Below are 15,025 nucleotides of genomic sequence, written 5' to 3' on the forward strand. Positions count from 1 at the left end.
AATGTACGTATATGCATACTACCTGGAGGGAGAGGGGGAGGCAGGGGGAACATACCAGTGGTACTTAGGGGCTAGTCCTGGCTCTGGACTCAGGAGTGACCCCTGGTGGTGCTGTAAGCAAGCGCCTGACCTGCAACCTGATCTCTCTGGCAAAGGATGCTCTTAAGATAATACAGAATGGACTCCAACAGAACTTACAACTCTAGATCCAAAGCGAGGGGTGTGTGTGTGTGTGTGTGCGCGCGCGCGCTCACAGGTTTGGGGGACCATATGGGGTGTCAGGGACCAAACTCCAGGCCCCAGCTATTTCCCCCAAACCTTTCGATCTCTGTATCTGTGTGACTGTTGAGTCTTCTGACTCACTTCAGTGGCCTTCCCGTGAATGAGTCTCGCCTCTTTGGTGTCTAGTTTGGAAGTGGAGTGAGAGCCCAGGGCCTGGAGTGCAAGAGACTGGGCTCAGTCCCCACTGCCAACAATCCCCGAACAAGAGATACCCCAAGCCCAGAGTATCTCAACCCTATAAAGCAACCAGCATATTATGTATTAAACAAATACATCTTATATATGGTTTATACATATTTTTATATAAAATGTAGAAAATATTTTATTAAATATATAGTGTACATCAAAATTAATACCAAGCCTGACATACACATTTATAAATATATAAAAATAAATATTTGGTGTCTTATAGGCGGTTCTCCCTTTAATTCTCTGCTGCAGGCTCTCATTAGATGCATACATGGGCATGCGTGCATGTGTGAGGTGCCAGAGATTGAAACCAGGGCCTAATACATGCCAGGAAACTGCCTGACCACTGAGCTGCAGCCACGGTCAGTCTTCCAAAACAATTTAATAATTGGAATTGGAAGACATAATTGGACATTTCCAATTGTTTTAATGACAGACTCAGCAGCATGGTATAGCTGTTGCTGTTATACAAATCCAATAAATGTGTGGAAACTTCAATTTTCTACTTCCTTCAAAAGATAATTGTGAATGTGACCGTTTTAAATGAGATTAACTGGTGATTAGGTTTTTTTTTTTTTTTTTTTTAATAGGCTCCTGTACAGAACAGGGCCTAGTGCTTCTGCTGTGCGTCGTGACCCCTTGGGGCTGGGAGGGGATGGGTCATATAACTTTCTAAAAAACTGACCTGTAAGTACATGTCTGAGTAGTGTATCTCTTTTATCTACTTACATATCTGCGGTTCTGTGGAAATTTCTTGGGTGGAAAGGGACCATGAGTGGGAAAAGGCTGAACCAGTCCTGGAGGAGACAGACAATCCACAGATCGAATCCTCCAGAAAAACACTGATGGGGACCAAAGCAATAGTGCAGACTGCACGGGGGGAGTGAGTTGGCCTGACATGCAGCCAACCTGGGTTCGATCCCTAATACCCCATGTGGTCCCCCAACCCCCACTATTAGTGATGTGATCCCTGATCACAGAGCCAGGAGTCAGCCCTGGGCACTGCTGAGTGTGCCTGCCAAAGGTATCTTGGCTTTGGATTTCTCGAGAAAACATTGAGTTTGTCAGTGGGGGCAGAGCAGACACCCAGCCAGCTCTTGGGGCACGCCCTGGGCTTCACATACACTGGCGGCTTGCAGAAGGGCTGACGGGAGACTCGGAAGGAAGCCAGCGCCTTTGAGATCTTCCCGTCCCATACTCGGCACTCTCAGAGGGTGCCCCTCCGACTACAGGCGACTTCGATATGTCGCAGCAACTTCAAAAGTGCCGCTGGGTTATACGGGAAGAGCCCCCTCCTCTGTAAGCGTGCGACGGCCCGGTGGAGGTGGCCGAGGCAGTGGACAGTTCGGCAGCACAAACCCCGTGCTGAGGCGCTGCCCGTGGTGGTGGCGGCTTCACAAGCTGCAGAGAAGCAGCCAGCAGGGTCTTTCGGAGCCACAGGTCTGGAGTGGGGCGCCTGACCACCTCCTTCCCCAGCCTGACCTGTCTGTCCCATCCCCTGCGTCTCGGGCCCGGCTCGTGGTTCTGCGTGGGAGAGACGCTGTCCCGGCAACTCCTCTTCAGAGTCGTCGGAGCTGTCGTAGGCAACCAGACTCGGAGCCCCCCGGCGGGGAGACAGAATAGAACGGGGAGCCTGGGCCAGCCACGCACCCCCCATGTCTCCCTGAACACTTCCGGCAGCCCCAGGCCCAGGATCCACTGGGTGGTGCCTCTCTTGGGTCACAGAGGGGTCAGGTCTGTCATCACTTATGGCAACTTCCGGCGTTATTCCATCCCAGTAGGTGCACACGGCGATGAAGTGGGCCCAGTCTGTTTGCAGCAACTTTAAGTACCAAACGAAATATTCTAGGAAGCAGGTTTCAGAGGAAATCAAAAAGTCAAGCAGCGTCGTGGGATCAAAGCTGACACTGCCGAGGACGGAGAGGAAGATGCAGTGAGGGTCGCAGCCACTGCTGTGCAGGTCACAGGCCCATGCTGCCTTTCCACGCTGCCTGTCCTTTCCAGGAGTGTCGCCCGCTCTGAAAATAAGGACACCGGAGACCCCTGATGAAGGTTTTTTTAAATTATTGGTCGTGGAGTGTGGGTGCGCCAACAGATGCCACTTACAACCCAGGGACTTGCCTATTAGATTGCTTTTCAACCTGTGTTATTTAAGAAACAAACCAACTCCTTTCTACGCCAACAGACACAGAATGAAGTACACAAAATCAACAACCTATGGCAGCTCGGGCCCAGGTGTCAAGCAGGTGACACACACATTCTCCTGTGAAGCTGCATTCCCGGGCTGGTGGCTTCTAGCTTTGCCCGCCTAGGCCACGTACTCTGCCACCTTCTCTGACCTGGAGGTAACTCCTTCCGGGTGGCGTCAGTGAGGGGTTAACCCGTGTTACTCTGTCCACAGGCTCTGCAATGTGGGTCCCAATGTGGCCACAACCTGACCACCAGTTCCCACCTGAATCCCTGACCCACAAATTCTGTCCTGGCTTCCAGAGGCCTGGCCCAGTAGTGGCTGTGCCTGGGCAGAACTCGGCACCGTGGGACAGAGATAAGAAGCCTAGCCAGGCTAGGCCAGTGGCCAACACGAGCCCTGGGCAGGCCAACTACTGAGAGGCAGGAAACGTGCTTTACTTGGCCTAAACCATCTTGCTGGTTCCGCTCACAGCTCTCATGATGAGAATCCCCTTTAACACACGCACTCCTCGAAGACGCACAGGCCCTCGAGACACTGGGGAGCTGGAGGCAGGTGGAAACGGACTTTGCAGAGAGCGCACCGAATTCCCAGTACCCTCGGGTCCACTGCAGACACGGCAGGGATCTTGGCCTGGGGGCACTCGCTGGGCATGTGGCAGCTACTGGAGCCACTTCCCATTATTCAAGTCACATGCAGGCGTTCAGGCCACTGGTTTAGGACCTTCTCAAAACCTGGCCCCAACGCTCCGGACACGCAGGGGGACGCCACGGGAAGGCCCAGTCGCCACACTTGGCCCAGGGACTGAGTGACAGGAAACACCTTTCTCTGAATGAAGAGGGTAAAGGCTGTCAGCGTGTGGGGGAGGATTGGTCACATCTGTCAGTGTTGCTCAGGGGTCACTCCTGACATACTCAGGGGAGTGTGTGTGTGCGTATGCGTGCACATGTGCAAGTGCAGTCAAAGGGCTGCACACAAGTCAAGTGCCGTCCCCACTGGACCATCACTCTGGCCTCACCATCAGCTATGAACTGCAGAGCCAAGGACTGACATCTGCCACAAGAAGGTATTACTAGGAGCCATATAGTCAACACCACGACAGTCGTTCCCGAAGCTGTAATGACAATAATAACAGAGGCATGAGCCCGCAAGGACTGCTGTCTGAGTGTCAGGGTGGGCACTGCAGTCACAGACCTGCCAAATCTGTTGCAGACATTTGCCATGAGACACAACAATCAGCCCCACTTTAACTGGATGCTAAAATAAACATTCAACACACTGTTCCCTGGCAGGAATATTTTCCCCTTTCACAAGTCTGTGCTTCCTTTCCAAAGGCAAAGCTTTAGTCTCTAAGAAGTCTAATATACAGAATCGGTCTCCAGGGCTGGCTGGGGCTCAAGGGGTGCACAGGCGTCGTACATGGAGGGCTGAGCTTGGCCCCTGGAACGGAAACAAAGTCTTCGAGACAAGAACAAACGTCCCTGCAGCTAAGTAAGACAGGCACAAAGGTCCCATGTGACTCCTGTCCACAGAGGAGGCTGTGCCCCTGGTTTCCAGCCCTGGACCTCCTCTCTGGCCCTCCTCCCTCTGCCCCTGCCACCCACCCAGCCTTCGTGAGGAAATGCAGGTGGATCTCTTATCCTGTGGGCAAGGGTCACAGAAAGAGAGTGGAAATAGTAAGGGAGACACGGAGTGTCAGGGATGTTTCCCCCAACAACGGAAAGTAATATTCCAGCACATTATCTGAAATCTTTTGTTTTCTGGGTGTGTTGTCAGAATAGTTAAGTTCCGGAGCTGGAGAGAGCACATCAGACTGAACAGAGATTCCGCATGTAGGAGGTGCAGGGCCAGGCCCCAGCATCGCATGGTCCCCGAGCACTGGTGAATGTCCTCCCCGCAACAACATACCAACCTGGTGAGCTGCAGGTAGATGCCTAGGGACGCTTTGGCAGCCTCCAGCATGTCGTCATCTTGTTCAATGAAGACTTGGGACAGCCACGTACACGGATGGTTGCACTGCAGGGCGGGCTGCAGGCGAGGCTTCAAAAAGCTCAGTAACTGGGCCATGAATCTCTGTAAATCATCTGCAACAGGGACATTACTTCAAGGGGCTGTGACGGCGTGCGGATACGCTCTTCTCCTGCCCTTGTCTGAAGAACCTGAGACTGTGGGGCCACAACTTACACTTTCCAACTGGCCAAGGGGCGACTGCAAACTAGGACGCTTGCTCCTGAGGCGGGGAAGGGGATGGCTCACGCAAGACAGTTCAATTCAGATGTAAAGTGAAAACAGCATGTTTGTCAAAAAGGCCTAAGGAGTCTGAGAAACACTCTTCTCTTGTGAAATGCATTTAAATGAAAAAGCAGAAGATGTGGAAGCATCTTTGTCAGATGCTAAAGTGATTAGAGGCACCAAGAACTGAACAGAAATGACTGGGGGCTCCTGGCATGGGGTGGGCGGGGGCATCAGGCGCTCGCCCTGCCACTGGAAGTAATTTGGCTGAAAAGCAGTGAGAGGAATGTCTGCCACGCACTGAAAGCAAATACTACTAAGTAGAGCAAAGGAATAAGAGTTAATTACAACTTAAAACTCTGACACAAATAACAGATGCCACCTAGTGCTGCAGATTGTAACTACATCAAATTACAAGCCATTCAGGGAAGTTGCCACTTAGGATCTGAAACTTTCACTGCAAAGGTTTGCTGAGTTTGTGAGGCATCTAAAACATAAATTAAAGGGTCACCTTTGACCTGGAGTTGGCATCCTGGAAACAACACACAATCATTTCTAGGGTAATAAACCTCATCAGATAGTTTCAGTTTGGTTACTAATGAGCTCTTCTATTAATGCAGTGAGGGTTAATACAAGAGCAAATGTCTGACTGTTATCTGGTATTGCTGGTCAGACACTATTTTTTCTACTCATGTAACTACAGAAATCAACACAAAGTTGGCCCATTTAATATCACTGTCCTTTCTCTTCCCCCGGACTTGAATTCCCCCAGAGGATAATATACAGCTTCAGTGAGTGGGCTCCTAAATTATGGGATTTGATCATTATGGGTTTTTAACTTTTCTTCAGTGGTGCATGGAATTGAACCCCAGGGCTCACTCATGGGAAACACAAGGTCTACTGCGCAGCTGTGATAATCACGATTTGACTTCTGGGAGTAATTACCCATTTCCCAGAGTAAAACAAACAAACAAACAACAGCTGGGAGACTCACCTTTCCCCTGGATGGCTGCAGCGTGGTGCTGGAACCTGACTTCTAAGGATTTAATGAGAAGTAAGCTCACTGATCGAAGCATCACCTGGTCTGTGCCTGGGACACGATCGGCCCCAGGCTGGACCTCTTCTCCTCCAAAGTGGGGCGCCTGCCCAGGGACAGATAAAGTCCTCAACAGACCTGAGTCCACAGCTTGCAAAACCACGTCTGCCAGAGCTGCCATGTCCATCTCTAAATGGGGATCGGGTGGCAGGGGTGCAGGGAGCGGGCTGCTGCCCAGGTCTTCACCCACTTTGCCAAGCAGGCACTTTTTAAGGACGAGGATGCACTTCCTTCCCACGAAGGCCGGGACGGGCCACGCGATCACATCCAGCACGCGGGCCGCTTTCTGGAAGAGGAGCCTCTGGCAGGGCTGCGGTGGCCGCACGTGGGGCCTGGAGGCTGCGAGAAGCTCCAGCAAGTCCAAGAGAGCCAGCAAAGCGGCAATGCCTTCAGAAGGGGCACGGAGGTTTGCAAGACACTGGGCGAAGAAGGGATCACAGAAGTCTCCAAGCACAGCATCCAAAGGAGCCAGGAACCGCTGCAGGCTCTCTGCAGAGGGAAAACCACTTAGCGCCCCTCTGGAAGTCTACCTTCAGGAAGCGCAAAGACAAAAAGCACCCAGATTCTCAGCCAGCCTCCTACAGGTCATCCTCAAAGTGAGTGGCAGGGAGCGGCCTCTCCCTGGGGCCTCTGCACTGTTGCCCTCCACCGACAGCCAATGTAGACGGGGTCACAGCAAGCCTGTGGACAAATAAGTATCAAGAGTGCCAGACCAGGCTGAGGATGTTCTTATAACAACAAAATGCTGCAGGGTTTTTTTGCCCCCCCTGTAACTCTTCCCTTCTAAAAGGGGTATCTGGGGCCTGGGATGAAGCCCAGGGCGCGTCTGGAACCTCCCTGCTCGTCCGAGCCCAGAGCTGAAGCCCCAGCACAGACCCATCACCCTCTGCCATCAGCCGCTGCTGGTGCCACTGCGAGGATCATCTCCACACAGCAAGGGGTGTGAACCCTCAACACAGCGAGAGAAAAAAGGGGCGTCCTCACCAGAAAGCACCTTTCTCACATTCCACACAGACCAGATGCCGTCAACCCAACTCTGCCCTCAGCCTAAGTCCTCCAGGACAGAATGATGCTGTTTACCAGGGCACAGCCCTCGTACCTGTTTTCTGGGCACCCGGATCTTTCAAGATCTCTTTGACGACAGCAGACAGGACCCACAGGCAGCAGGCCACCCGGCCACTTGCCAAGGGCTCACCAAGACTGGTGCGGCAAAACGCAACCCAGGAATCACGCAGCGGGACCTACAAGTGAAATGAATTTCAAAGGAGAAATTTGTTAATACCAACTTCAGTCATTTTATTTCATTTATCGGGTGGGGCAACACCCAGCAGTGCTCAAGGCTTACTCCTGGCTCTGCACTCAGGGATCACTCTCGGAGGACCCTGTGGGGTATCAGGAATAAAGCCGGGATCGGCTGCATGCAAGGCAAGTGCCTTACTCCCTGTACTGTCTCGGTGGCTCTGATGTCATGATTTAAAAAATTTTTATAGTCACAAATTGTCTACTATAGCCAGTACAGTTCCTGAGAACACTGTTTACCCTGCCCCGAGAAAGTGTCATCTGCTAAAACAAAATACAAGAATATCTCCATTTTGTTCTTTACACATTATTTTCCCCAAATCTTGTCCCACAAGATTGAAGAATTGAAGGACTAGCTTTCTGGCAAAAAAAAAAAAAAAAAAAGTCAGACTTCTAATAACTTAGAATAGAACAGAAACTTTAGGGGGCTGGAGCGATAGTACAGCAGGGGAGGGCTTTTGCCTTGCATGCGGCAGACCCAGGTTGGATCCCTCGAATCCCACACTGTCCTTTCACCACCAAGAGTGACTCCTGGGTGCAGAACCAGGAGTGAGCCCTGAATACTGCAAGGTGTGGCCCCAAAACAAAACCAAAAAACCTGAAACTCTAATCCTGGACACAAACTCCATTTGGACACCCTGAATTTACACAGCTGATGGTATGCACATACATTTTACAGACAGAGTATTTGTACGGTCGCATTAAGTCCCAGAGAGCAATCTTTCTTTGTCACTGTTTGTTTGGGGGCCACACTCCATGGTGCTCAGGATCACTCCTAGAGAGGCCAATTTAGACTAAGGTGGTTTTTTTTTTTGGGGGGGGGGGAAAGGGTAGGAAGGAGGGGTTTGGGACCACACCCAGCAGTGCTTAGACCTTACTCCTGGCAGTGCCCTTAGGGATCATTCCTGGAGGGCTGGGGGGAGGGCCAGGGGGATTCGAACCAAGATCAGCTGTGTGCAAGGCCAGTGCCCTGCCCATAGTAATCTCTCTCTAGCCCAGAGGCTATTTTTAAAGAAAATACAGAAGAATGCCAGCAAGCTGACTGCCTACCTACCTTTTCTCGAAGCTGGAAGTAGAGAAGCAGCCCCAGGCACTTAGCAGCCAGGTGAGATAAGAGTTTATCCCTGTTTGGGAACAGTCTGGTCTACAGGAAAACAAACAGATTTACCCACTGCTGGGAATGTCTGGGAAAAATCTATTTAAGAAAAAAAGCCAACAACCCAGATCTTCAAAGGACAAACAGAACCAGAAAGAAGCTTACTAACTGCAAATCCACTTCGGAGGATTTTAAAAGAATGTTCAGGATCTCCTGGTATTTCTCCTTGCAGCTGGGCGCAGTCTCGGCAGACAAGACCCTGGTCACCATCACCTGGATCACCGTTAACTGTAGAAGCATTCGTTCCTGGGCACCGGCCTTTGGAGAGGGTCCCCTTGAATTCAGGGGTGTGTCGGGAGATGCTGGCTGGGGTGGGTCCTGGCCACCGGGGCTGCGTGGCGAGGGAGAGGCCAGACAGCCGTCACTGGAAACCAGTGGAGAGAGGTAAGAGACATAATCTCTGCTCTCGTTTTCGAGCTGAGCTCCGAGAAGAACTTTCTTATACAAGCGGTCTAAAACTTCCGAGAAAGCTTCCATTGTGATTTCTGAATCTGTCCGCTATGAAGGCAGTCAACTCCAGACAGTAACAGTAATCTCAGAAAGGTGTCAAGATGTCTCAGCTGTTTCTTCTTCAGTGAAACCTACAAGAGAAAAAAGAAATTTTAAGCCCTAAGTGCTGTACACATCACTTTGCGTTTGTTTTCAGGTGTCCCCATGGTGTGGTGCCGAGAACCAAAGCCGGGTCAGCCACAGGCAAGGCAAAACATCTTACTGGCTGAACTGTCTCTCCAGCCCCTGTGCGTCGTTTTTATAAGGGAAAGGCATCTGTTTCTTATTTAAATTATTTATCTCAAGATAAAGCTGATGATCTCATTTCTAAAAACTGAATGAGTAATCATTATTTGAAGACCATAAAAACAAAATGCATTGTTTCCAGTACCAATTTCCCCCTTTATTCTGGGCCAAGCCTAGTGGTGGAGGTGCTTCTCCGGGCTCCGTGCTCGGGGGTTGCTCCCAGTGGTGTTCAGGGGACCACGGGACGCTGGAGGTTGAGCTGCGCCTCCCACATACAGCCCTGCTGTCTCTCTCCAGCCCCTGCTGCTTGTTTTGGGCCCACACCCAGTGGTGCTCAGGGTTTACTCTTAGCTCTGTGCTCCGGGATCACTTCTGGGGAGGGCTTGGGGGGCCAAGTGGGGGGTTGGGGATCAAAACGGGTCTGCAGTGTGCAAGGCAAGCGCCCTCCCTGCTGTCCCAGCTCTCAGGAGCCTTGCTTTCTTCTCCGACACATAGTTTCCTTAAGGGTCGAAGTGATAGTATAGTGGGAAGGTGTTTGCCTTGCACGGAGGAGACCCGAGTTCAATCCCTGGCATCCCATAAGGTCCCCGAGCACTGCCAGGAGTAATTCCTGAATGCGGAACTAGGAGTAACCCCTGAGCATCGTCAGGTGTGACTCAAAGTGCCAATAAATAAATAAATAAATAAAAAAGTTTCCTGAGTGGGCTGGTAAGTGTAGTCTGTGATTACCCATCAGAAATTCTGTTTCCAGTGTACTTCTTTGGACATTCTGACAATAACATTTCTTTCCAATAAAACTACCATTTAAAAATAGAATTTAGGTTTTAACTCGTAACATATGCCCCGCTCTATTATTATAATTTGGAGGAACAAAAGAATTATTTTTATTTTGGTGCTCCGGCAATAAAAATACTTTCAATGCTATTTCTGTAAATCAAAAATCCTAAAGACTTACCACAAATGAGAAAAAGAACTAGTGCTGGCCAGCTACTTTAGGCCTACAAAGGGGATAATCCTAAATGGTTCAACTGCTTCAGTCCAGAGACTCAAGTATCACAAGGAAGAAGGAAGGGAGGGAGGGAGGAAGGGGCATTTCAGGGGGCAATGGGCGGTTTTCGTCTGGGTGGGTGCCCAGATATTCAATTAGAGTGTTGTGGGAAGTCAGGTTGGAGAGTCACAGGCTCAAAAGGCCCCGGTGAGGGGCCAGGATGAATGCTTAAAGGGAGCGTAGACTTCACATGCGGGGGGGCCTGGGGTCCAACCTCAGCACGCCATGATGCCCCAGCCCCCAGCACAACCAAGCAACGCCCCCAATAAGACCATTCCCTGCCCAGCACCACCTCGGTGGCCTCCAAACCCTCAATGACCCTTTACTAAAGACAGGAAACCAGGTAGAAATGAATGAATGAGTCAGATGGGGGGCTTTTCTTATGCGTAAACATGACCTTCCCATCATAGCCTCTTTCAAACATTAATCCTGGCCCAAGCAAGGTCCAAGAGCCCTCAGAGACAAATGTCACAGGTCACCTGTCTAAAATCCCTCAAGTCTGCAACAGGATGAGAAGAACTAATTCTTCCCAAGCTTCCGGGCCGCCTGGAGAAGTGGGAAGGCCTACTCACCTGGAACAGACTTCTGAGCTGAGGCTTATGGCTTTGGAGGGACAGGGCCATTTTTCTTCCAGGGAAGCAATTCACAAGTGAGGGGAGGAGGTGACAGAGCCTTATCGATTGCAGGCTGCACATAAGCCTGACATCCTGGCAGACTGAAGACTGCGCTCAGGGTGAATACTAGGAGTGAGCTCCATTCTAGGACTGTCCTAAGGTTTGTGAAGGGCAGTGCTGGAAAGGTTCCCGGAGAGACAGAAGTTGTCACTGGAGCGAGGCTGACTCCGAACTCAGGGCCCACTGGGAGACTCTTCCCTTCCTGCCCCTGAGCAGCTTCAGGAGCATTCCCCTGCCACTCCTCAGCCCTGCCCTGAGAACTGCCCATTTTTCTCTTAAAAAAAAAAAAAAAGCAACAAGGGCTGGAGCGATAGCACAGCGGGTAGGGCGTTTGCCTTGCATGCAGCCGACCCTGGTTCGATTCCCAGCATCCCATATGGTACCCCTGAGCACTGCCAGGAGTGATTCCTGAGTGCATGAGCCATGAGTAACCCCTGTGCACTGCTGGGTATGACCCAAAAAGAAAAAAAAAAAAAGCAACAACAATGTCAAGAGGGAAAGGACAGATGCTGAGAGCCAAGTGGCCTAGGGGGCTGCACCCTTCTTCCCTACGGGTTGGCCCAGCACAAGCTGCGGGACTTGGCTAGTCTGGGGGACCGGGTCCCCCTCCCAAGCAAGTGATTCAGGGTCCAGGACAAAGCTCAGCATCTGAAAAATCCACTTCAAATGCTGAGAGGCCTGCAGTGGGCCTTAGGAATAAACGAGCTGGTTTTGTCTGGCCTGGAAAGGGGACAACCAAAGGGTATAATTAGGGCAAGAGACTTTGTAGGGCACCACATGCAGGAACCTCCACGTCCACTGCTACCCCCACGACCACCAGCCACCCAGGCACCACCGGGTGTGGCCCAGGAACAAGCCACAACCATTTGGGGGCCTCTCCATGGCTGGCCTACTGCGAACTCCGAATTCTTTATCTCAGCCTCCCAAGAACCATGCTTGCCTTATCGAAAAACAGCAACCGCCCAGCTGTTTTCACAGAAAATTGGAATAAAGTGTTTGCATGCCTGCTATGGACCAGATACTCCTGGGAGTAAGAACTTCACTGTGTTAAGAGGTGGCAGATCAATCATCAGGAAGGAGACAGAGATTGAGTCACAGAGCTAGTAATGTGGCAGTAAGGATTTGAGGCCACAGAACTTGACTGCAAAGTATGTGGCATACCTCAAATTTCCTCCGGGATTCCCCAAAGCACAGGACAATCACTGAAGAGCAAAGTTACAAGTGAATTTCCTAGTAAACAGTCATTCACACAGTTGAATATTAACGACTGTCTCTATCGACTACCAAAATATCTCAACAAGAGACTGACCCTCAGCACTGTCAAGGCTGAGTACTATACACGACAATAGGGCAACTGTGACTGATTATGTCAAAAGACACTTAAGACACCTATTTGACGGAAATTTTTTTTTCCCTCCCCCACCCCTGAAATTTTTTTTTTTAAGTCATGTCCAGCAGGACTCAGAGTTCACCCTTGGTCCAGGGGCCACACCGGCGGTGCCCAAGGACCCACAGGTGCCAGGATCTACCCAGAGTCAGCCACCACTGGGAAAGCACCCAGGCACAGCACTATCTTTCCAGGCGCCTGATGGTAACAGTCACAAATCAGTGCCAGTATAAAAAGAAATTAATGATCGGGGCCAGAGCAATAGTACAGGGGGAGGGCGAGTTTGCCTTGCATGCAACTGACTCGGGTTCGATCCCCATCATCCCATAGGGTCTCCCAAGCACCGCCAGGAGTGATTCCTGAGTGCAGAGCCAGGAGTGACCCATGAGCATTGCCAGTATGACCCAAAAAAGCCAAAAAAAAAAAAAAAAGGAGAAAAACTAATGATCAGACTTTGGTACCAATTAGCAATGTAGTTTAACTGGGACGGGAGCAACAGTGTAGTTGGTAGGACGCTTGCCTTGCTCCATCCATGACTGGCTGACCCAGGCTCCATCCCTGATGCAGGGCCAGAAGCAAGGCCCTGAGCACCGCTGGGTGCGCCCTGCACATCCTCACACATATACACATATATCTAGAGTTTAACAGCAATATGCAGGTGCTAGATTAATTTACTTTGCTTAAAATAATTTCAAACTTTCACAACTTAAACCTTGCATCAAGGTTTAAGTTTTAAAATAAAGTTTTTAAAGAAACACCAAACAACAGGAAAAATCTTTGGGATCCAAAGTGAGGCAGATGACTTAGACTTAACCTCATACAATTAAAATCCGTTAAATTAAAATTAAAAAACAAAACAGGGGCTGGAGTGATAGCACATCAGGCAGGGTGTCTGCCTTGCACGCAGCTGACCCGGGTTTGATTCCCAGCATCCCATATGGTCCCCTGAGCACCGCCAGGAGTGATTGCTGAGTGTAAAGCCAGGAGTAACTCCTGTGCATCACCGGGTGTGACCCCCTCCCAAAAAAGAAAAACACACCCAAACCCAAACCAACCCCAAATTCCTAAAGGCAAAAGTGGATAAAACTTGACCGCAACCAATTTCAAACCTTCGCTTGGTGTAAGCAAGTGAAAAGACAAGATAGAGTTTTAAAGAAAGATCTGATCACAGTGCTGACAAAGGAATAATCTCTAGACCGTATAAAGAACTCACAAACCCAACATTACAAGCCCTCAAGTGGAACATGGGCAGGGGGCGGGGGATGTGAATTGACACCCTGTTAATCATAAGAAGGTAAGTAGCCGGAATGAGGTCTGGCCACATTCCCTGTTAGGGAAACACCACCATCTGCAGGACTGAAATAAAATGAGAGCAGGGACTGGAGAGAGAAGATGGGTGAAGTGTTTGCTTGCACGCAGCAGACCCCACTTAGATCCATGCAAGGTACTGGTGGCCTTGACGTCTCCGGAAGTGATCCCTGAGCACAGCACCAGAAGTAAACCCCAAGCAGCATTGGTATGGCCACAAAACAAACAAAATCTTAAAATGTCCTGGGCTGGGAAAATAACCGGAGGAGATGGGACCATGAACAGGACACCAAGCACAGCACGCCCCCCTGCCCCCAGCACCACTGGACAGGGCCCAGTGGACCCGTGTACCCTCCACCCCTTAAAAAAAAAAAAAAAAAAAGCAGTACCTTGAGACTGAAAACCGAGCCAGATACAGCCTCTTACATTTTATTGCTGGGGCTGGAGCGATAGCACAGCGAGTAGGGTGTTTGCCTTGGATGCAGCTAGCCTAGGTTCAACCCCCAGCACCCCAGAGAGTTCACGCCCACCAGGAGTAATTCCTGAGTGCAGAGACAGGCATAAGGCCTAAGCACCACGGGGCTGACACAAGGTTCCAATCAGTTCAAAGCCTGGAGGACAAGGCCTCGGTGGCTGGGACAGCACAGGCCACGTGGGGGCGCTCAAAGCAAAGGTGTTGCCCAGGACAACAGCACTCACCAGGCCTAAGCCAGAGGGCTCTGGGGGACCTGTGGCCACTCCACAACCTCCAGAGCACTGCAGAGGTGGTGTTACCAAGAATGAAAATCTCAGGCCCTGGGAGTCGCAAAGGGCTTGAGGAGATGGGCCGGGAGCTATGAGGAGTGGGGGCTTGCTGAGATGGTCTCAGGGACGCGCGCTAGAAAGCCAGGTGGGGAGAAAGGAGGAAACGGGAGAGAGGGCTGGAAGGACACGGGCGGAATGTCTGTTCCTCTCTCCGGCCATCTGCTTTCCACTGAGAATTCTCTGTGGCCGTGAAAAGATGTAAGGTGACAGACGATCATGCCTAACCAGGGGACACTGTGTTCCTGGGCTTCCACAGAATGTGCTGGTCCCTGCATCAGGGCCTCGCAGCCACCCTTTTCTGACTGTTTTCCTCTCTGACAGTTTCACGGACAGTCCCTTGGAATCCAGGGAGGGGCTGTGGGGGCCGGTTTATGGCCCCTGCTGGGGAAACGCTGTTCGAGAGCATACTAAACCGCCTGACTTAACTGGTGCTATCAATCTGACAGCTCACTCGATCACTTCCTGTGGATCTTGAAACAGTTTGGTTTCTTGCAATACTTTTTAGCTGACCGAACTTTTCTCATTTTCCAGTTGATTCCAAGAGACAGATTTGCTGGTCCCAGCAAAAATGGGAAATGAAAAGTCACACCCAGAAACACTGATTTCATTTAGGATAAACCTTTATGA

The 15,025-nt window shown here is 50.7% G+C and overlaps 2 protein-coding genes across 5 annotated transcripts in view; both read right to left on the reverse strand.

The window, feature by feature from the left end:
* CERS3 (ceramide synthase 3) overlaps nucleotides 1-4,643 on the reverse strand; it is a 72,594-nt gene extending 67,951 nt beyond the window's left edge. Inside the window, exon 1 of the mRNA XM_004617770.2 lies at nucleotides 4,572-4,643. The gene's annotated coding sequence lies outside the window, so the exon portion shown is untranslated. The remainder of the gene's footprint in view (nucleotides 1-4,571) is intronic.
* LINS1 (lines homolog 1) overlaps nucleotides 1-15,025 on the reverse strand; it is a 56,650-nt gene that overhangs the window by 38,660 nt on the left and 2,965 nt on the right. For 3 of the 4 annotated variants that reach the window (XM_055143235.1, XM_055143233.1, XM_055143234.1), the window contains exons 2-7: nucleotides 8,548-9,023; nucleotides 8,341-8,430; nucleotides 7,087-7,228; nucleotides 5,886-6,476; nucleotides 4,572-4,743; nucleotides 573-2,489 (exon numbers count right to left, since the gene is read on the reverse strand). In XM_055143235.1, coding sequence (XP_054999210.1) covers nucleotides 1,679-2,489; nucleotides 4,572-4,743; nucleotides 5,886-6,476; nucleotides 7,087-7,228; nucleotides 8,341-8,430; nucleotides 8,548-8,919 — 2,178 coding nt within the window. In that variant the 5' untranslated portion in view covers nucleotides 8,920-9,023 and the 3' untranslated portion in view covers nucleotides 573-1,678. Of the gene's footprint in view, nucleotides 1-572; nucleotides 2,490-4,571; nucleotides 4,744-5,885; nucleotides 6,477-7,086; nucleotides 7,229-8,340; nucleotides 8,431-8,547; nucleotides 9,024-15,025 lie in introns of those variants that run through there. The other variant, XR_008630773.1, reaches the window with a different exon arrangement.

Source organism: Sorex araneus, chromosome 6 (assembly GCF_027595985.1).
Source record: "Sorex araneus isolate mSorAra2 chromosome 6, mSorAra2.pri, whole genome shotgun sequence".
Lineage (NCBI taxonomy): Eukaryota > Metazoa > Chordata > Mammalia > Eulipotyphla > Soricidae > Sorex > Sorex araneus.